Here is a 22,346-nt window from a genome sequence, read left to right as displayed (position 1 = left end):
GACATCTTAGCACATCGGTGTTGGACCCTGAGAGAATCCTGTGACATACACGTGGAAGAATAAAACCACTGTCTGAAGGGCAACCAAGGACAGCTGAGGAGACGTTTTGGGGTGTGCTGCAGGGCTGAGCCATTTTCTAAAGTCCCCTTGGGGACGTCCTCCACTGGGCAGCACAGGTGAGTCTCAGGTCTCCTGGCCCCATGGACAGAAGGCTCTGCTCCAGGCATCTGGAGACGTGGTTCCGTAGCTCTCCTCTCAACATTCGTCCTTGGCCTCTGGCTTCTCATCCATCATATCTCTAAAGCCCAGCTTTTCCAGTGGTTCCGGGGCCATCAGCTGCCTGGCGGAGAAAGATGCTGTCACGGGACCACGCTCTTATGATCATTCGCCTGCCCAGCCTCCCAGCACCCCCATTTTAAAACAGAAAACCAGACCCAGAGAACAGTGTCCCTCCCACAGGGAGAGGAGCCAACCGGCCATGTGAGCCCTAAGGTCCCTTCCAGCCACAAGGTCAGCCCAAGTTCACAAGGGCAGGGACTGAGGATGTGGGCGGGGCCAGACAGTGCCACATGACCCCCCAGATGTGAGCAGAGCCTGGGAGCTGAGGCTCGGTAAGTGTCCCCATAGTTGAGGAGGACCAGGGGTGGGAAGAGCAGGGCTGGTCCGTGAGCTCCAGGCCAGCGAGGCTCTGTCTCCAAAAGTGGGATGGGTGGTCCTGACAAAACCCGAGGTTGACTTTTTCTTTTTTTTTTTTTTTGTTTTTTGGTTTTTTGAGACAGGGTTTCTCTGTGAAGCAGTCCTGACTGTCCTGGAGCTCACTCTGCAGACTAGGCTGGCCTCGAACTCACAGAGATATACCTGCCTCTGCCTCCCGAGTGCTGGGATTAAAAGCGTACGCCACCACCGCCCGGCTCCAAGGTTGACTATAACATGCACAAAATGCACACACACACACACACACACACACACACACACACACACACACACAGCCAAAGGAATCTTTCAATGTGCCTCTGCCTCCGAAGGGAACCCACCTAGAAAGAAGTCCTTCAGATATCTAAGGCAGGAGCCACTCCGATGAGCCCTAGCTCTGGCGCCTTCCCGAGGGCGCAGCCATGACTGCCTGTCCCGGCAGCACTCACTCCAAGCACCACGTGATGGGTTTTCACAGCCTCTTGTCATCTTTACCTCTCTGGAGTGGGGGCAGGAGGGCTGTAAGGCCAGCCCCTGAGGTCACCCATGCCCATGAGGCCTAAGGAGGGATGTTGTAATTTAATTTTTATTTATTTTATTTTATCTTTGTTTTTCGAGACAGGGTTTCTCTGTGTAGCTCTGGCTGTCCTTAAACTTGCTCTGTAGACCAAGCTGGCCTTAAATTCACAGAGATCTGCCTGCCTCTGCCTCCCTAGTGACGTGATTAAAGACATGCGCCATCACTGCCCAGCATTTAATTTTATTTTTTAATTGCATTTATTTATGCATTTGTGTATGTGTGTGTGCGCTACATCAACTTCAAGTGTATGTGTGATGATTTCATTACCAACTAGCCTAACAAAATAATGGACCAGCCAAGCATGGTGTCATACATCTGTCATCCTAACACTCAGGAGGCTGAGGCAGGAGGACTGCCAGAAGTTCCATGCCAGACCTTGCCTAGACAATTAAAAAAAAAACAAAACAAAACCCACCAACTAAACAACAAAACCAAAAAAAACAAAACAAAACAAAACAAACAAAAAACCCCACCAACTAAACAACAACAAAAAACCTTCCCAATACCAGACAAAACCAGAAACATCTTTGCTTGCCTGCACTCACCTAGCTCAGGGCCCTGTAAGTCATGGAAGTGGGCGGGTCCTTCCTTCCAGGCTCTGAGGCACCTGTTCCACATGGTGCTGAGTCCGGCACAGACACATGGGGACTGGAAGGCCTGGCAGCACTAACTCACTCACTAACAAACAGGCAAGAAGTCCCTCTACTGGTCCTGTGTAGATGTAACCAACCGTCTTATTAAATAAGAAACACAGAACCAATGCAAAGAAGAAAGCCAAGAGATCAGAGCTAAGAGCCTTACCCGCCTGCTGCAGCTAGCCTCTTAAGCCAAGAGACCTCTCCGAAAGAGAGCTACTTCCTGAGTGTTTGTCTTTATATAGGCTTTCTGTTCTGCCTTCTCATTGGTTGTAAACCCAACCACATGACCGCCTCGTCACTGCCTGTCTGTACAGACCTCCAGATCTTCTATGGTTAGTATTAAGATTAAAGGCGTGTGTCTCCAATGCTGGCTGTGTCCTTGACCACACAGAGATCTACCTAGCTCTGTCTACCAAGTGCTGGGATTAAAGGTGTGCGCCACGAACGCCCAGCTCTGCTATGGCTTGCTATTAGCTCTGACCCCCAGGCAACTCTATTTATTAACATACAAATAAAATCACATTTCAGTAGAAATAAAATATCACCATAGTCCTGCCTAGAAGCCTTGCCCTTAGACCAGTCACTTCCCAGGGGACTGCAAACCAGCCACACCCTCCAAGCAATCACAGGAGCCACTGTGATCTGTGCTAGGCGCTAGAGTCAAAACAAGTCTGCTCATTTTTGTTCTTTTTTGGCAGGGGGTGGGGGATACTGTGGGTAGAACCCAGGGCCTCACAAACTCTGAAATGCATTACCACTGAGCCACACCCCAACCCCTCACTGGGGGATTCTAGGCAGGTGCTCTACCACTGAGTCACACCCCAGCCCCTCGCTGGGAGATTCTAGGCAGTGATATACCACTGAACTATATCCTCAGCCCTGTTTTTCTTATTATGTTGAGATAGGACATTAATAAATTGCCCACAAAACTCAAGTCCAAGTGGATCAAAGACCTCAACATAAATCCACTGAACTTGATAGAAGAGAAAGTAGGAAGTACTCTTGAACGCATTGGTACAGGAGACCACTTCCTAAATATAACACCAGTAGCACAGACACTGAGAACAACAATTAATAAACAGGACCTCTTGAAACTAAGACGCTTTTGTAGGGCAAAAGACATGGTCAATAAGAGAAAAAGACAGCCTACAGAATGAGAAAAGATCTTCACCAACTCCACATCTGACAGAGGACTGATCTCCAAAGTATATAAAGAACTCAAAAAACTAGACATCAAAATACTGAACAATCCAATTAAAAAATGGGCTACAGAGTGTAGCTAGAGTTTTCCTGCCTGGTCCACAGTCAGGACAAATCTCTCTCACCTGCCAGTCCCACAGCCGCTCAGACCCGACCAAGTAAACACAGAGACTTATATTTGTTACAAACTGTATGGCCGTGGCAGGCTTCTTGCTAACTGTTCTTACAGCTTAAATTAATCCATTTCTATAAATCTATACCTTGCCACATGGCTCGTGGCTTACCAGCATCTTCACATGCTGTTTGTCATTGTGGCGGCTGGCAGTGTCTCTCTGACTCAGCCTTCCACTTCCCAGCTTTATTCTCCTCCTTGTCCCGCCTATACTTCCTGCCTGGCCACTGGCCAATCAGTGATTTATTTATTGACCAATCAGCAACACACTTGACATACAGACCATCCCACAGCAACAGAGCTTAACAGAGAATTCTCAACAGAAGAATCTCAAATGGCTGAAAGACATTTAAGGAAATGCAAATCAAAACGACTCTGAGATACCACCTTACACCCGTCAGAATGGCAAAGATCAAAAACACTAAAGAAAGCTTACATTGGAGAGGATGTGGAGCAAGGGGAACACTCCTCCACTGTTGGTGAGAGTGCAAACTTGTACAACCACTGTTGGAATCAGTATGGTGGTTTCTCAGAAAATTGGGAATCGATCAAGACCCAGCCATACCACTCTTGGGCATATACCTAAGGAATGTGCAATCATACCACAAAGATACATGCTCAACTATGTTCATAGCAGCGTTATTCATAATAGCCAGAACCTGGAAACAACCTAGATGCCCGTCAACTGAAGAATGGATAAAGAAAATGTGGCACATATACACAATGGAGTACTACTCAGCAGAGAAAAACATGAAATTTGCAGGTAAATGGATGGAAATAGAAAATATCATCCTGAGTGAGGTAACCCAAATTCAGAAGGACAAACATGGTATGTACTCACTCATAAGTGGATTCTAGATATAAAGCAAAGAACAATCAGACTGCGACCCACAGAACCAGGGAGGCTACATAGCAGGGGGAGCCCTAGGATGACTGTGGCTTATAATAAGATTTGGTTTTACTCAATCACTGGGCAAGCTTCAGTGAAACATTTCACTATTAGGATAAGAATTTGTACTGTATCAAGCTGATAATAGAAAAAATAAAATTAAATTTAAAAAAATTAAAAAAATAAATAAATTGCCCAGATGGTTCTTGAACTCATTTTGTAGCCCAGGCTAGCCTCAAACTCTCCATCCTCTTGCCTCAGTCTCCCGAGCTGCTGGGATGACAGGCCTGGGTTACAGGTCCTAGTGTTGCTCTTACTTGCTGAACTTGCCCAGCTTGTCTGTGGGAACCTCTCCTTTTGCAGACACCAAGACACAGGGACTGGGCCTAGGGAAGGCAGGAACCTGCTCACATCCCTATCCCCAGACCGGCATCATGTTGTCCCGCTTCTAAAGCTCAGCAGAGCCAAGAAGAAACTCTTGGCCACCTTCTGTGGCTACAGGCAGTCACTGAGGCTCAGTGCCAGCCATGTGCCACCTGGAAGCAGCGAGGTCAGGACAAGACCTTAGAGTTAGCTGTCCCCAAGGCCTGAGCCAAGACCCCCACACTGTAACCCCCATGTGCCTGCACCTCAGGGACTTGTCTGGATCTGTCAAAGAAAGAAAACAGGCTTCAGGGCCCATTGGCGTCTCCCGTCTTGAGAGCCTGAGGTGCCTGAATTCCAGTGTGTGCAACTACCAGACACCCCGCCCCAGCCTGTGTAATGACACACTACCCGAGTCTTCACTTCACGTTCACGGTTTGAATGGCTCTTACTCGCCACAGCTCGCTGTTTTTTGTTCTGCTTAAAAGTAAACTTGGGGGAGGGCAGGCACCATACTCCATCCCTGCTTAAGTCTCCTATTGTCCCCATGACATTCCAAACAGCTTTCACTGAAGGGACGACACAATGCATGTTCTTACGGGCTGAGAATGTGAAGGGCATGGAAACCTGTCGGCTCGGTCAGCACTGCTGGGATGTGCGATTCTGAAAGCTGAAGGACAGGGACAAAGCTCTGAGGAATGGGGCTGTGGCTAGGACTGTCACTCACAAAGAGGTTCCCAGGGCAGGCCTGGCAGCCTCGGTGCCACCTCACCTGCCAAGCAACACTCTGATGTGGCCAGGGTAGCCGGGTTGGTAAAACGGACCTGAGTTTCCCCCAGAACCCACCTAAAGAATGCTGGGTGTGCTGGTGGGTTTGCCATCCCCGCACTGACAGGCAGAAATGGCAGGACTCCATGGCCGGCCTGTGGCCAGCCGAGCCTAATCAGTGACCTCCAGGCCATCGACAGACCTTGTCTCAAATACAGTGGGAGCTGGAGAGAGAGTTCAGCAGTGAAGAGTGCCTGCTGCTCTTACAGAGGACCAGGGCTCAGCTCCCAGCACCCACACGGTGGCTCTCAACATACACACATACACACTCCAAGAAAAAAAAAAAATGGAAAAATCTGAGCAGAACCCTAGGCCTGAACAAGGAGCATCTTGGTGGGCATTTGGCAGAACAGGGTGTGGGAGCCGCAGGAAGCTGGGATGGGAACTCCGGGCGGAACTGGGACGGAGTACTCGCCTTTGCATCCTGCACATCAAATACTCTTTAGATTCATTTCTGCACAAAGCATTTTCAAAATTCTTGTCGCGGAGACACTTCATGAATTTTTCTTTAAAGCTTTTACATTCACCTAAAAAGAAAAGGAAGACAGCGTCCTGTTTGTAAAGAGAAGGCCTGACCTGCTCACCCAGCGGCCTGCGGGGCAGTGTTAGGGTTTCCATCAAAATTTGTTTCCTTCTTGGGGCTGTGGATGTGGCTCTGGGGTAGAGGACATGCTTGGCATACAATCACTTGGGTTCAATCCCCATCACTTCAAAATAAACAACAAAACAAGGGAGCTGAAGGGATGGCTCACTGGTTATGAACACTGGCTGCTCTTGTACAGAAACTGAATTTGGTTCCCAGCACCCACATTGTACAGCTAAGAAATGTCTGTAACTCCAGCTCCAAGGGATCAAACAACCTCTTCTGGTCACCAAGATGCACACACATACACTCAGATACACACACATGCACTCAGATGGACACACACTCAGATGCACACACATACACCCAAATGCACACACATGCACTCAGATGCACACATATACATGCAGATACACACACATATAAAGTTAAACTCAGACACACACACATACACATAAAGTTAAAATTTTTTAAATAAATTTTAAAAATGGAAAATTTCCCAATGAAATGTTGAAGAAAATAATAATCTAAGGAGATTAGAGGGCTCGGTGGGCAAAGGTACTTGCTACCCAGACTGTCAACCTGAGTTTGATTTCCAAGACCCATGTGGCAGAGAGACCCCCCTACTTCCTACAAATTGTCTTTTGACTTCATGTGTACCATGGAACACCCTCAAACACACTAAATACATAAATACTATTTAAAACGGCAGCCATCTCTAAAGCTGTCCCTGGAACTGGAGTCTCCACAGAAACTCACACAACGCTCAGTCTACACAACAAGCCACCATAAACACCACAATGTCAGCAGTGTTTCTCAGGGTTGGTTTTGTTTGTGGTAGGTTTTTTTTTTTTTTTTTTGGTGGGGAGGGGATGTTTCTTTTCTTTTTCTTTCTTTCTTTTTTTTTTGTAGTGCTGAAGACTGAACTCAGGGCCTCCTGTTCCTGGGCATGCTAGGCCCCAGTTCACGAGACTGTCCACAACCTTCTTGTTTGTTTTTTTCCTTCACAGGTTTCTTTTCCTTCACAGATTTCAGTTTTCCAAAAGGCACTTTAACTGTAGACGTCAGAACTGTGAATGGAAATCCTCTGGGCTGGAGGTACAGTTCAGAGGTGGAGCACTTGCCCAGCATGTGCCAAGTCTGGGTTCCAGCCCCAATATTAGATATCAAAAAGCTTTTTGAAAATATTTCTTTGCCTAATGTTCACTGAAGACCAGAGCCTCAAGCTGGGGAGGGATGGTGGCTCCTGGGCTAGCCACAGGGGAGCTTAACACTGTGTTCTATTCCAGGAGCTCATCACAGTCCTGGTCACATTAGATCCAAGTCTAAAGGAGCTCTCACGGAAGGACTGTGCCATGGCAGGTGGCTCTCTGAAATAGGGATCCTCAAGACTCAGTTTCCCTACCTGCACTCACACGGGGCTCTGAGAGGTGCCTGGAGCTCTAATTGCTCTGCACTCCTAGGTCCAGTACCTCAGACTCCACCCACCAGATCTAGCATCCCAGGTCCTGGTACCCAAATCCAACACCCCTGACCCTGCCACCCAGGTCTATCACCCCACATGCTGTCTCTCAGAGCCAGTACCTCACACCTGGGCTCTCAGCACCCCATTTCCTGTCATCCACATCTAACTCCTCAGACAGTGCACCTAAATCCAGCACCTCTGACCCTATCACCCAGATCTAGTACCCCAGGCCCTGCCACCCGAATCCAGTACCCCTGAACCTGCCATCTATCACAGAGAAACAGCACTCCAAACTGCCACCCAGACTGAGCACCCCAGACCCTAAACCCAGATCCAGTACCCCTAACCCGGTCACCCAGATCCTACACCCATAACCCTGTCACCCAATCCCAGCACCCCTGACCCTGCTATCCAGAACTAGTATCCCAGACCTTGCCACCCACATCCAATACCCCTGACTCTGTCACCTGTCACCGAGAAACAGCATTCCAAACCCTATCACTCAGACTCAGCACCCCAGACGCTGCCACCCAGATTCAGTACTCCTAACCCTGCCACCCAACCCCGGGCCGCCGGCAGCTTGAGCCTTGCCTCGCCTCACCGAAGTGGTCCAGCGGGAAGCTTCCTTTGTCTGGGGGCCGCGGCTGGAAGCTTTTGGTCCCGAAGTTCATTGCGGTCGACATGACGGCCGGAGCAACAGCAGGGAGCAGCGGCAACGCAGGGCGGACGGCCGAGCACCGAGCAGGCCCAGGAAGCGCCGAGCTAGTCGAGCGGTGGGCCTGCCCCGCCCCGCCCACTCGGCCCCGCCCACCACTCGGCCCCGCCCGTCCGTCTAGGCCCCGCCCCCCGCTGTGCTCTGAAAGGGCGCAGTGGTGGTCGCAGTCAGGCGCTTTCCAGTCTTCTTCTCAGCAGAAGCCCAGCCATCTTTTGGTTCCGATGTGAAAACAAGTCAGAGAGGTGCAGCTCCTTGCCCGAGGACACCAGTTTGTGCCCCAGGGTCTTCATCCCATCCAGCTGTCTGCCAGGGACTGAGTTTCCCATATGCTCAGAGGGTCTGATCAAGGCAAGAAGCACAGTAAAGGAGCGGGTGGCTAGCTTCCTGTGGGTGGTGTTGTGGCACAGTGCCACATACAAGTGGTTGTTGTTGTGGTTTTTTTCTAATTGTTTATTTTTATTTTATATGCATTGGTGTTTTGCCATGGGTGTTGGGTCCCCTGTGTATTGGGTCCCCTGAAACTGGAGTCACAGACAGCTGTGAGCTGCCATGTGGCTGCAGGAGTAGAACCCCAGTCCTCTGGAAGAGCAGCCAGTGCTCTTACTCTTAATAACCGCTGAGCCCTCTCTCCAGCACCACAAACAAGGGTTTTACAGTCAGAAATTGAAGCAGGGTGTAGTGCCTCACACCTGTAGTCCCAGCTGGAGAAGCTGAGGCAGGAGAATTGCCTGAGTTTTATAGGCAATCCTAGGCTACATAGCAAGACCCAGTTTCACAAAACAAAACAGCCGAAAGAGCATCTTCTGTGGTTCAAAAGACTAGAAGTCTGAGCCTAAGGTGTGGACCATTAGCACCGTTGTGGGCTGCTGTCCCTGCTGCCTGCTCTGGGAGCCCAGGTTCTCCCCCAGCCTCTGGGGTGTTCTGTCAATCTTAGGTAATTCTGGATTGCTAGAAACAATGTTCCTTCTGGGCCTCCAGTTCTGGTGGCATTCTCCCTGTGTGTCTGTGTCCAAGAATTCCTTATATGAGGACACTGCCACATTGGGGTAGGGCCATGCCAACAAATTTTTTTCTTTCTGTTTTTTGTTTGTTTGTTTGTTTGTTTGTTTGTTTTGAGACAGGGTTTCTCTGCATAGCCCTGGATGTCCTGGAACTCACTCTGTAGAACAGGCTGGCCTCAAACTCAGAGACTGACCTGCCTCAGCCTCCCAAGTGCTGGAATTAAAGGTGTGAACCACCATGCTCGGCTCATCCGAATAATTTCAACCTCAGCTGCTCACATCTGCCATGATGTTATTTCAGAAGAAGCCATCAGGTCCTGGGGTGGGGGTGGGTGGGACTGTGCTACATGGCTTTGTAAGGAATGTTCTATGGTAATGGGATGCAGTCTACTGACGTGTTATGGCAGCAACACCTGTCCCCAGAACCCTTGCTTTTCAGCTGGGGGATGGGGAAGACCACTTGCTCCTTGTCTCCCAACACTGGCTGTGATTGTGGGATGCTGTCCATCATTCCATCACAGCCACAAATGGTTTCTATGTCACACAACCATCCAGACCCTGGCAGTGAGCAGGAGGAGCATCCGTGGGCTCATAGCGGCTCCTGGGGGGGGGGGGGCATCTCTCTCTCTCCAGTCCTCTGACAGATCCCAACCTCACTAATACTTCCAGTGTTGGGTAGAAGAAGCAGTTCCCCGGGGCTGCAGAGAGGTGCTTGGCCAGCAGACCCCACCCCAGAGTCCACCCTTTTTCCACCTTGCTGGACCCCCTCTCCAAAGCCGTCCATTGGTCTCCTTGCTGGATTCCACGCTGGCTTCCTGCGCGGGAAGCTGGATTTAGCTTCCGCGGTCCAGACCTATAGACTGCCTCGCAGAGGGGTACCACCTCCCTACCCAAACCTCCAGAAAGCCCATTCCAATTCTAGTTCAGCTTACCTCTCAAGAAGGGGCCTGGGGAGATGGCTCAGCAGGCAAGAGCACTTGCTGTACAAGCATGAGGACCTGAGTTCAAATCCCCAGAGCCTACAAAAAAATAAAAAAATAAAAAATGCCAGACGGCCGGGCAGTGGTGGCGGCGGCGGCGGCTCACGCCTTTAATCCCAGCACTTGGGAGGCAGAGCCAGGCGGATCTCTGTGAGTTCGAGGCCAGCCTGGGCTACCAAGTGAGTTCCAGGAAAGGCGCAAAGCTACACAGAGAAACCCTGTCTCGAAAAACCAAAAAAAAAAAAAAAAAAAAAAAAAAAAAATGCCAGACTGGGTGGCACGGGCCTAAAAGCCCAGCACTGTAAGGAGATGGGGCTGGCTGCCAGCTTAGCTCCAGGGTCAGCAAACACCCTGTCACAAGGGGACAAGGTGGACAGTGATAAAGCAGGACACCTGACATCCTCTTCTGGTTTCCACGCGTGCGTGGGGTACACACATATACACGTATGTGCACATATACCACACACACACACACACCCCTCCAGAAGGAAAACTGTACTTTGTCCTTGTCATAGAAACACCTCTTTCCCACCTTTTCCATGCCTGGAGCCAGGGGCCACACACTGAGTTACTCATTAATTTTTTTTTTTTTTTGAGCTGTGAACAATGGTGGCTTTTATGACTCAGCAAGCAGCCCTTTCTGCTTGAAGTGAAAGGACATCTCTGTCCCTGAGGTGGCAGGACCTCTGTCAGGCAACTCTGAAGAACCAAAAAAGCAGCAGAGGCTGGCGTCGGGGCCGTGACGGCAAGCTTTTCACCCGCCATTCCTAGGAAACGGTTACTGCCTTGTGGGAGCTTTGTTGTTGTTGTTTGTTTTGGGTTTTTTTTGTTTTGTTTTGTTTTGTTTTGTTTTGTTTGTTTTTTGAGACAGGGTTTCTCTGTGTAGCTTAGCGCCTTTCCTGGAACTCGCTTTGGAGACCAGGCTGGCCTCGAACTCACAGAGATCCACCTGCCTCTGCCTCCCAAGTGCTGGGATTAAAGGCGTGCGCCACCACCGCCCATTGGTTTTGTTTTGTTTTAAGACAGGGTCTCGCTATGCAGCTCTGGCTGGCCTCAAACTCATTGAGAGCTGCCTCCTAACTGCTGGGCTCCTAAATGTTGTGATCGAAGGCTGTTTAGCTGAGGGAGGTGTGTGTGTGTGTGTGTGTGTGTGTGTGTAGTGGGATACCCCTGCGTGTGCACATATGGAGGCCAGAGCAGGATGTCAAGCGTCTTCTTCCATATTGCTTTGAGGTGGGGTCTCTTTCAGAATTGGAAGCTCACCACCTTTGGCAAAGCTGGCTGGCCAACAGGCTCTTCAGATCTCATGTCTGTGTCCCCCAGGGCTGGGGTTACTGACCTGCACAGCCATGCCTGGCTTTTTATGTGGATGCTAGCCATTTGAACTCCGGCCCTCACGACTGCAGCAAGCACCCTTACTTACGAAGCCATCTCCCTATCTTTTGAGACAGAGTCTCCCACTGGCCCTGGGGCACCCTAATTCAGGAGACTGGCTAGCCAGTAAACCCTAAGCATCGTCTAGTCTCTGACTGCTCATCACCAGGAATACTCATGTATCAACCATCCAGCTTTTGTATGGATGCTGGGGGATCTAAACCCAGGTCCTCAAGCTTGCACGGCAAGTACTTTTACCACTGAAGCCATCTGTCCAGCCCTGAGATTTATGTATATATATATAATTTTCAGTTTACGTATCTGACAAGTGGCGAAAAAACTCCCAGCTTTCGATGTCATACTACAACCAACCTGCTCAGGCTGGTGACAGGCGCATGGGTATGTCTTTGGATTGTTGGTGTTCTACACCTAGGTTCTTCCAGGCTACCTAGGCTTCCTCCCAGCATGGCACTAAGGCCTAAAAGCTGGGTGGGAACTATATTTCTTTATGACCTAGCCTGCGGAGTGCTATAGTATCCCCCACAGCGCCTCTAGATCCAAGTGTGGGAAATACAGGACCCTTCTGATAGAAAGAGAGCAACATGAAGGACATATGATCGAGAGCATTTGGGTGGCCATCTTTGGTGGGTACTCACCCACCTCCACATCAGGTCAAGGCCAGTTGTAACCGGAACTGTCCAATCAAGCTCTGCATACAGGGATTGCTCAGGGGCCTCTGTCAGCCTGGCCCCAAGTAAGTCTGATGAGAACAGACCCTTGGAGGATTGAGTAACCTTGCTGGAGACAGTTGGCGCCACACCTTTGCAGGGCGTGGGGGAAATTCCATAAAAATGTAAAAAGGGAACAGCCCGGGGCTGGGGATGGAGCTTAGGAAAAGTAAGATTTAATCCCCAGCACTGAAAAAAAAAAGAACAGCTGCCAGACATGGTGGTACACACCTACGTGCCAGCCGCACTCTGTGGGAGGAGGAGTTAATGGTCAACCTGGCTACATGCTACACACTTAGACTGTCTCAAAAAACTAGAAGTGGGGATATAATTCAGTAGTAGAGTGTTAGGTCTCAAACCCGGGTCAAACTGAGGTGTCTATTTAACGTAACAAAACAGACCTGGCCACCGGGGTCTCCCAGCATCCCTACTTGTTACAGGGTATATGGCTGGCATACCCCGCCCCCTACCCTAAACTTCTCCAACCCAGGGACTGGGCCGTCCTTCCCCCAGCTGCCCTTCCCTATATAATCCATTTTGGTTACCCGGCTCTTTCGTCTACCCTTTACTCTCCTGGCTCTCCCCTGTCTCCTCAACCCCCCTCCTCACAAGGCCCAGCTCAGGATCATGTCCACTCTCTGGACTCTCCCAGATGTCCCTGCTGCTGGCTATGCTCTCTCTCATACCTACAGTAAACCTCCACTTTACCTAAGAGAAGTCATATCTTTCCTTTTTCTTTTCTTTCTTCCTTCCTTCCTTCTTTCCTTCCTCCCTCCCTCCCTCCTTCCCTCCCTCTCTTTCTTTCTTTCTTTCTTTCTTTCTTTCTTTCTTTCTTTCTTTCTTTCTTTCTTTCTTTCTTCATTCATAGAGCACCTGCCTAGAATCCCCCAGTGAGGTGCAGGGGTGTGGCTCAGTGGTAAAGCCCTTGTCTAGCAAGGCCTTGGGTTTGATTCTCAGCACCACAAGAAATAATAACAACCCCCCACACCTTCACGCAGGCATCCCTTTGCTCAGAATCTACTTTGCAGCATCTCTTACAGGTGTGCACACAGCAAGTCCTACTATATGGGACGAGCCAGCCCAGAGCTCATGATCCTCCTGCCTTAGCCACCCCTGTGCTGGGCACACAGGTGTGCCCACCTCCCTCTGCTTTACCCTCATATCTTTAGCAGATTGGTTTGTGACTGCTTAAGGCTAGAACAACATGAACATTCACACCCACCACACCCAAAACAGCAAAGGAGGCCCGTGTCTAATTCTGGGTACACAGTTGTGTTAAAAATAGCATTAAGCAATGTATGATGGATGTATGGTGAGGGACACACTGGGCTTGGGGAAACTGTAGGGTGACGGATACTTGCTAGTTTAATTGTGGCAATGGCCCAGACACATGCCAAAACGCATCAGAATCTGTTTTAAGTACCCACCCCCACCTTTTTCTTTTGTTCTCAGCTCTGGTGGATGGAGCCCTGGGTCTGGCACATGCTCAGTGAGTGATCTGCTAAACTGTACCTATCTGCAGAGTAGATTGTGTGCACTATGCGTGTGGTTTTGTAAGTGTTGATAACATTGTAAGTGTTCTATCCCCATATCCACATAAAAAGCCGGGCAAAAAGCACGTAGTACACACTTGTAATCACAGCGCTGAGGAGGCAGAGACGAAAGAACCCCTGAGGGCTAGCTGGGCAGCCAGCCTAGCAGAATTGGTGAGCTCCAGGCCAGTGAGAGATCCTTTCTGCATAAACAAGGTGGGGCTGGGGAGATGGCTCAGAGGGTAAAATGCTTGATGTGCAAGTTTGAGGATTCCCAGATCCTAGGTAAAAATGGATGTGGTATCGTCCATGTCTGCAGTCCCCGGCGCTCCTTACAGCAAGACGGGAGGTGAGGACAGGAGAAATCCCTGAAGCCTTTGGGCCAGCTAGTGTGTCCCATGCATCTGCGAACAAGAGACTGTCTGGAACAAGGCAGAAGGTGAGAACTGACACCAGAGGTCATCTTCTGACCTCTACACACATGCCGTGGCATATGTGTGCACTCACACACGAACATGCACATATGGACACGCCACACACACACAGAGAATCTTTCAACTGGGCATGGTGCACAAAATAGTAATCTAAGTCCTAGGGAAGAAGAGGCTGGAGGATTAGGAGTTCAAGGTCAGCCTCAGTTACATAGAATTTAAGGCCAGTTTGAGCTACATGAGATGTGAGACCCTTTATCAAATAAACAACAATAAAAATCCTTCCCCCCAAAAGCCCTCAAGGTAACTGGGCAGCGTTGCCTGTAATCCCAGCCCTCAGGGGGAAGAAGCAGGAGGATTTGGGCCACACCAGTCACAGCACATGCATGGATGCTGCAGCCTTTCCCTAGGGCCGCAGGGAGGAGCTGTCCATCGATGCCTGGATGTCAGTCTACTTCACTCACCCAGGCAACTTTGGGTTGCCACAGGGACTCTTATGTTGGCAGGTGAGCTCATGCCTGCTCCTGGAGGGCCTGCAGACTCCAGCCCTGATCACCCTGACACCTCTCCTGTCCCAGCCTGTCTGGGTTCTCTACACCTCCCTCCACATCACATTGCCCCCGACAGCCAGGCAAATCTCAGCTCACTAGCTGCGGTACAGACCCCACAAAACACCAACTGCCTTGACTTCACCCACCCACCCAATGCATATTCAATAGCAAACGGAATCACACCAGCCAGTCTTGCCCTGGAATTGTGATGGTGGGATCCTACTGGTCCCTCTGCCACTGATTTCCACTGCTTTGACTCCTGGCCAAGGCTGGCACAGGGAGAGTGCTCCGTAAGTGCTTCCTGCAGCAATTATGTAGATTTCCCTGGCTGGGAAGGATCCCTAGCTTGGATGCCCAGTAAGTGGCCTTGGTAGCAGCTGGTTGAAGCATGGCCCAGACATCCCTGGTCCCAGCCCAGGCTCATTCTGTCCCAGGGAATCGAGGTGCTAGGTTCCCAGTGTAGGTGAGATGCAGTCTAGGCTGGGCTTTGCTCCACAGGCAATACAGGGGAGCAAGACCTGGGTGCAGGGAGTGGGGATGACTTCTGCCTCTGCTTCAGCTCAGCATTTGTGCAGGGCGTGGACGACGCCCCAGGGGGACAGCCCCATGGTGAGGGGCCCTGCTGGAGTGTGTGGAGGGGGAACAGGACTCCAGGTGCCTCATGTTGAGGCAGGCTGCGGGAAGCAGCCCAGCTACTTCTGGTGCCAACAGCCACCCGCCCCACACAGCCCTTTCTCCCGGGGACACCTCCTCCCCAGTGAGGCCACCGGGGTTTAAGAGACAGGATTAGGGCCCAGACAGCTGGGGCTGTAAACCTGGCCACCTGCTGTGTCTGTACACAGTCTGCTAGATGGCCCCTCAGTGTCTGGGTGGCCCTGCCCCTTACTCTAGGTTACTGGGGTGAGTGCCCTCGACTTCAGGAGACACTGGCTGCTTCTGAAGGCCGTGGGCTTTGAGGCCCTTGATGGCTACACAGGGCATTCAGTGTTATTTAGAGGCCCTGCACCTGCTGGGCTCTAGGGTCCTGCTTCTGAAGGATCTAATCTGAGGACACAGGGGACTCTTCCTTTCAGGACGAAGAACCAGTCCCCAAACCCCACAAGTTCCCCTTTGACGGGAAGACCATGTAGAACTAACAGGTTTCCAGAGAACTAGGGACAGAATAGACAATGGGCTCCAACCATGTCACTGGAACCTGGGGGCACATGGAAGGGTGTGGATATCCTGGAAGCCTGATCCGAGATGGTCCAGGCTTGGACAACTTGTGACCACAAAGCCTTGGCCCTGCACCTCCTACAGAGGGTCCTTTCAGCCCCCAACCCAGGCTCCCTGCCACAGAGGCGACCCCCACATTCCACAAAGACTGTAGCTTTAAGCCTCCTGACGGGCTGTACCCTGTAAACTGCTCGTTCCACATTCTCGGGGTAGTGGGGTGGGTGGGGTGCCGGCACGCCCTGGGGAGGATGGCTATAAGGCACAGGGATCACAGGGCCCCTGGAGAGCTGAGGGTTTGCTATCCAGCTGTTCACATGGCTCTGCTGCTCCTGGGTGTCTGGGGCATCTTGCTGCTCCTAGGGCTGTGGGGGCTGCTCCGGGGCTATGCCCGAGACCCCTCCCGGGCCCCTCGGTGGCCCCCTGGGCCTCGCCCTCTGCCGTTCCTGGGGAACCTGCATTTGCTGGGTGTGACCCAACAGGACCGGGCACTGATGGAGGTAGGGTGGGCAGCCCTATGTCATTTCACAGCCTGGACGGTGTCCGCGTCCCAGCTCTGACAAGGGAAGCCAGTGGGGGGGGATACAAGAGGCCAGAGGCTCGTCCCGCGGGAGCAGATGTAGGAAGGAAGAGGTGACCTAGGCTGGGGATGTAGCTCATTGTAGTGTGCATATTTAGCATGCACAAGAGTCTGGTTCTAGCTCAGCACTGCAAATAAAAATAAATAAAATAGACACAGGCAGGAAGTGCAGCCCAGGGTTAGGGCTCAGCAGTGGTGGGCAGGGAGGGCTCTGTGAGGCACGTGTGGGGGAAAGCCTGCCTGGGACAGTGAGGAAGAAGCTGGCAGATCTGTCTAGAAGTGACCGAAATGGGCACGGCTGCAGATCACGCAGCAGTGCCCTTGTCTGGGGAGGCGGGGAGGGGTGTTACTGGGGTGTGACTTCTCCCAAGGACCCAGAGGTGAGGGGAAGCTGGTTGCATTGCCTCTAGCCAGGGCTGACGGACTCGGTGGGGTGGAGGTCCTTGAACTTTGTCTGGGGAACTCTTGTTTGCCGAGAAGTCCACACAGCCACAGAGCTGACTTGAAGTGGCTCTGCCCTCACCTTTCCTAGGATGGATCAGGCTAGACTCCATGTGGCTTGTGGCTTCAGGAACAGGTTCAGGGGCTCAGGCCCTACTTCAGGCCTGATTCTGGGGATCAGATATCAGGCAGGCCCAGCCATGGCTCTTGGTGAGACCCACACAAATTCAACTCCTGCTTTCCCGTTTTCAATTTCTTTTTGTCTTTGAAATGACGAGATGGCAGTCTGAACAGCGCTCCCTCCTGGGGAGACTGGAGGGGCTCTTGGGGTGGTCTACCATACTGCTGTCCTGCTAACCCCAGCTCTTGGAGGGTGGGTGGAGGCTGCCTCTCTGATGCCTGTCTGTCCCTACCAGCTCTCAGAACGCTACGGGCCAGTGTTCACGGTCCACCTGGGATCTCAGAAGACGGTGGTGTTGTCAGGCTATGAGGTGGTGAAGGAGGCCCTGGTTGGGACCAGGCATGAGCTGGCCGACAGACCGCCAATCCCCATCTTCCAGCACATCCAGCGAGGTGGGGGTAGGTGGGCGTTGAGATTCCCTGACAGGTGGAATGGGGCTTGGCCTCTTGGGCTGGTGCTGGGGAGGGACAGGATCAGTCCATTACAAGCCAAAAGAGGTATGACCAAGGGTAACCTCTGAATGGGAGGGGTCTGGAGTTGAGCCTGGGGCCCCCAGTTAGGCCTCCTGATCCCCGCATACGTCATCAGGATGGGGAGTGGCTGGCACTCATGGCTCATGTCTACCCAACAGGCATCTTCTTTTCTTCTGGAGCTCACTGGAGGGTGGCTCGCCAATTCACAGTGCGCACGCTGCACAGCCTGGGTGTGCGACAGCCACCCATGGTGGGCAAGGTGCTGCAGGAGCTGGCCTGTCTTGAGAGGCAGCTGGACAGCTATGGAGGTGAGTGGGGGAGCGGAATGCCCTTCCCTGGCATCCCTGCCCACCTGAGGCCTGTCTTCCTCCCTGACCTCTAGGCCAGCCCTTCCCCTTGGCTCTGCTGGGCTGGGCACCCTGCAATATCACCTTCACACTCCTCTTCGGCCAGCGCTTTGACTACCAGGACCCTGTGTTCGTGTCCCTGCTGAGTCTCATCGACCAGGTCATGGTCCTGTTGGGGTCGCCTGGCATACAGGTGAGAGGCCTGCCACTCCACAGGAAATTGAGCCCCTGCTGAACTAGGGTGTGGGGGCCAGCTCTGGACCCCGAGATCGGGGCTGGTTGGTACCCTACACTCTTCCTCGTTTCCACTGCTGTCAGCCTTCACCCTTTGAACAGGAGCCCTGAGGCTGGGGAATGTGGCTTCACTGGTAGAGCATTTGCCTAGCATGCACAAAGCCCTGGGTTCCATCCCTAGCACCACACAAGCGGAGCACCTATAATCCCAGCACTCTGGAGATGGAGTCAGGAGGATTGTAAATTCAAGGTCATCCTTGGCTACATAGTGAGTTCGAGGGCAGCCAAAGCAACATGAGACCTGTTTCAAAAGAGAAAATAAAAACAAAATGAACAAGGGATGTGTGACATTGGCCATTGGTTGGCATGTTTTGCATGGGAACCAAGCCCAATGCTCTTTGGCAGACGGGGCATCCTCATACCCCTACAGCAATAGATACGGCGGCTAAAGGTGAGGGTGGGGACCTTTCACAGTATTGTGGGACCCATGTCCTACAGGTCCCTCACACCCACGCACCTTTTATTCATTTATTTAAATTTTATTTTATGTGCATTGGTGTGAGGGTGTCAGTCCCCTGGAACTGGAGTTATAGTCAATTGTACGCTGACAAGTGGGTGCTGGGAACTGAACCTGGGTCCTCTGGAACAGCAGTCAGTGCTCTTAACCACTGAACCATCTCTCTAGCCCCTTTTTTTATTTTTTTTTGAGAGAGGTTCTCTCTATGTAGTTCTGGTTGTCCTGGAACTCTCTATAGATCAGGCTGGCTTTGAACTCACATAGATCTACCTGTCTCTGCCTCCTGAGTGCTGGGATTAAAGGTGTTCTTGACCACATGCTCCTCATCACAGAAATCACAAAAATCAGCCCTTCCTATGTGCAGTGCCCTAAAGTTTAGAGTCCTGGCTTTGGGCCACCGTGCTCCTAACTGAAGCCTGGGTAGTCAGTACCCAGCACCTAGCCCTTACATTTGGGCTCTGGCTCAGGATGAGGTCCCACAGGGGTGAGGAGGAGCAGCCACTGTGGTGAGCAAGCTTGGGATTCCCACCCATGTGGTCAGAGCAAGCAGTGAGCTCAACCTCAGAGCACTCCCTGGGGGATGGAGGAGGTGGGGTCCCCCCTGGGTAGCTTGGGCAGTAGGAATGGTCCTCATCACTTTAGAGCAATAGGTGGCATTTCCCACCAGCAATTGCCAAGGTAGGAGCAGCTGGAATTCTGAATACCTACTGGCACCAGACCCACTCTGCTGTAAGCCACATGTTGTCCCTCCCCAAGACCCGTGAGCCCCCATAGCTGCGACTCCCTCTCCATGGTAGCCATCCCTCCTCTGCCCATCCCGCCCAGCGATGATAGAAAGGAATAGGTCCCTAGGCAGCCATTACTCTTGCTCTTGACAGAGCCATCCAAGTACATCAGGTCAGCTGGCTCCTTCCTGAATACCCCGAGATTCCCTCCTGGCCCCTGGATTTCCAGGAGGGTGGCAAGCCTGCAGTACTGCTGGTCTGGTGCCCTCTTGTGGCCAGAGGCAGCATTGCCGATGCACCTGCTGCTGGATCGGCTTGCTCACAGGAACTGCGCGTCATCTCACCTCTACCCCACCCCCTGTCCCGCCCACTCTCAGCTATTCAACACCTTCCCCCGGCTGGGGGCTCTGCTGCGGTTGCACAGGCCTGTCTTGAGCAAGATCGAGGAGGTGCGCGCCATCCTGAGAACCCTCCTGGAGGCGCACAGACCACCCTCGCCAGGTGGCGGCCCCGTGCGGAGTTACATGGAGGCTCTGCTTCAGCAGGGCCAGGTATGGACAGGGACAGGGCTTCCCCGAGACCGGTCAGGGGTTTAGCGGCCCCAGCTCAGGGGAGGGGAACAGCCGAGGCCTCTTTCCCATCTACTGGGGACCTCTGGGAGTCTCAATCTCCTTCTCTGTGAGACTGGCCCCTCAAATTACCTGGAATGGGCACAGGGGTTGGGTGGACCCTCAGTAAATGCCATTTTACTCCCCCTCCCATTTCTCCACCCCTCCCACCCCCACCCTCGCCAAGCCTGACTTCTACCCATTCTCCTCTGGGGTCTAGGACTAGGGTGGGTCCACAGGTTGGGGTTGGATCATAGAGCTTCAAGCCCAGTTCTAATCATCTGCCCTGCAGGAAGATGACCCCGAGGACATGTTTGACGAAGCCAATGTCCTGGCCTGCACACTGGACATGGTCATGGCTGGGACAGAGACCACGGCGGCCACGCTGCAGTGGGCAGTCTTCCTAATGGTTAAGCACCCACACGTGCAGGGTGAGAGTCACCCCACGGTAGGGGGTTGGGACCCTTAGGGGTCAGGGATGGGGCTTCACCCATGCAGTGCCACCCTCTGGCCTAGGCCGCGTGCAGGAGGAGCTGGACCGAGTGCTGGGCCCCAGGCAGCTACCTCGGCCAGAGGACCAGCGAGCACTGCCCTACACCAATGCAGTCCTGCATGAGACCCAGCGGTACATCACACTCCTGCCCCATGTGCCCCGCTGCACAGCTGCTGACGTCCGGCTGGGTGGCTACCTGCTTCCCAAGGTGGGGTCCTACTTACCCCTTCCCTCTGACAGGGTGGACAGGGCACTTCCTGGGTCTCATATTCGCCTGGGAGAGAGGCTAACACCATGTGGTATAGGTGGGAGGCAGGAACTCCCCCCAGGTGGCGTTCTACCCCTTCCCCTCCCTCTAAGACCAACAGCCTATCCTGGGACCCCTCTACCTTGCAGGGCACCCCTGTGATACCTCTGCTGACCTCAGTGCTCCTGGACAAGACGCAATGGGCGACCCCAAGCCAGTTCAACCCACAGCACTTCCTGGATGCTGACGGGCGCTTCGTGAAGCGAGGCGCCTTCCTGCCTTTCTCCATCGGTAACTTGCTGGCCCTCAGCCTTCAGGGAGTGCCTTCACCAGCTCTTGCTTTTCCCTCTCCTCTCCAGAAGCAGGCCTGGCATGGTGCCTTGGTTTCTCTTACAGGCCGCCGGGTCTGCGTTGGAAAGAGCCTGGCCAAGACAGAGCTCTTCCTGCTGTTCGCGGGCCTCCTCCAGCAGTACCATCTGCTGCCCCCGCCCGGCCTCAGCCCCGCGGACCTGGATCTGCGGCCTGCCCCAGCCTTCACCATGCGGCCACCTGCCCAGACCTTGTGTGCGGTGCCTAGATCCTAGGGTGCTCACACACTGGAAAACTACCAGAGCCTAGCCTACCTCTCCCTCGGGGCACATTGCGGGCAATGGTGCAGTTGGAACATCCCTAGCCATGAATGATGGGCTGACAGTGCCTACTCTGTCCCTCTGAGTACCACAGCTTTTATGTCACAGTGTACAGTGGAGCCAGACTGCCCACCTCTGTCCACTGAAGGCTGGAAGCTGCCCTTTCTTCTGGGCATCATGAGGGGGGTGCAGATATGCCCCCTGCCCAGCCTAGCAGCTTTACCTTGACCTGATATGGTGCTTCCAGGAACCCTAACCCACCTTCCAGGCTCCTCTACCCTGAACACTACAGACTGTTCTCCACTCCGGTCCCCAAGGCAGCCAAATCCCCGGAGCACGGACTAGGTCCCAGGCACTTCAGGGACCTTTCCCACCAGACTCTACCACTGGCTACACAGGCTCCGCACCAGGCCATGGGGTCCCCATACCCAGATGCCTGGCCTACAGCTCTTTCACAGCTCTCTACCTAGACAGAGTCTGCCTAGTTTGGGGTGCTTCACCTTTGACTGGAACCAAGGGAATCCCAGGGGATGCCTGAGCTGGACCATAGGTGACATTTCGTCCCCTTCTTCTGCCTCTTCTGCTGTGAAGACTGACGCTCCGTGGTCACCTGGGTCAAGAATCCTTGGTGAAAAAGAGCCTCTCCCAGCTGATTTCCTGGGAACCTCTCTCCTGGGTTCCTGAAGCCCGTTCTCACTGACAGTGACAACCCACCACGTTTCCCTTTTTGACTTGGCTACCAGGGGGCCCAGAGCTATGGTTCTTGATCCTCCCAGCTACTCTCTCCCTTCCCTCTCTGTTTATATTCCTTGTTTCCAGTGTGCTCACTCAAGGCTTTGGAATGCTCAGGCTGACAACCCTGATACGCATGTCTATTACAACATGCCAACTCCAGCAGTGCCTTCCTCAGTAGCACCCTGTGGCCCCTGGTACGGC

The 22,346-nt window shown here is 52.6% G+C and overlaps 2 protein-coding genes across 2 annotated transcripts; one reads left to right on the top strand and one right to left on the bottom strand.

Annotated features, from left to right (window-relative positions):
- LOC131898341 (cytochrome c oxidase assembly protein COX19) lies at positions 1–8,194 on the bottom strand. The gene is made up of 3 exons (XM_059249473.1): positions 8,013–8,194; positions 5,775–5,890; positions 1–336 (listed from the first exon to the last, which is right to left on the bottom strand). Exons 1-3 carry the CDS (start codon positions 8,092–8,094, stop codon positions 256–258), a joined length of 279 nt encoding a protein of 92 aa, XP_059105456.1. The 5' UTR covers positions 8,095–8,194; the 3' UTR covers positions 1–255.
- An 8,058-nt stretch (positions 8,195–16,252) lies between these two features.
- On the top strand, positions 16,253–21,365 carry LOC131897905 (cytochrome P450 2W1). The gene is made up of 9 exons (XM_059248934.1): positions 16,253–16,435; positions 17,373–17,535; positions 17,769–17,918; positions 17,993–18,150; positions 19,811–19,984; positions 20,334–20,472; positions 20,558–20,742; positions 20,931–21,072; positions 21,178–21,365. The coding sequence occupies exons 1-9, from the start codon at positions 16,253–16,255 to the stop codon at positions 21,363–21,365; spliced, it is 1,482 nt and encodes a 493-aa protein (XP_059104917.1).
- Positions 21,366–22,346: the final 981 nt, after the last annotated feature.

Source organism: Peromyscus eremicus, chromosome 23 (genome assembly GCF_949786415.1).
Source record: "Peromyscus eremicus chromosome 23, PerEre_H2_v1, whole genome shotgun sequence".
NCBI classification, from domain to species: Eukaryota; Metazoa; Chordata; class Mammalia; order Rodentia; family Cricetidae; genus Peromyscus; species Peromyscus eremicus.
The sequence above is the reverse complement of the archived record's forward strand: the minus strand, read 5'-3'. Positions and strand labels throughout refer to the sequence as shown.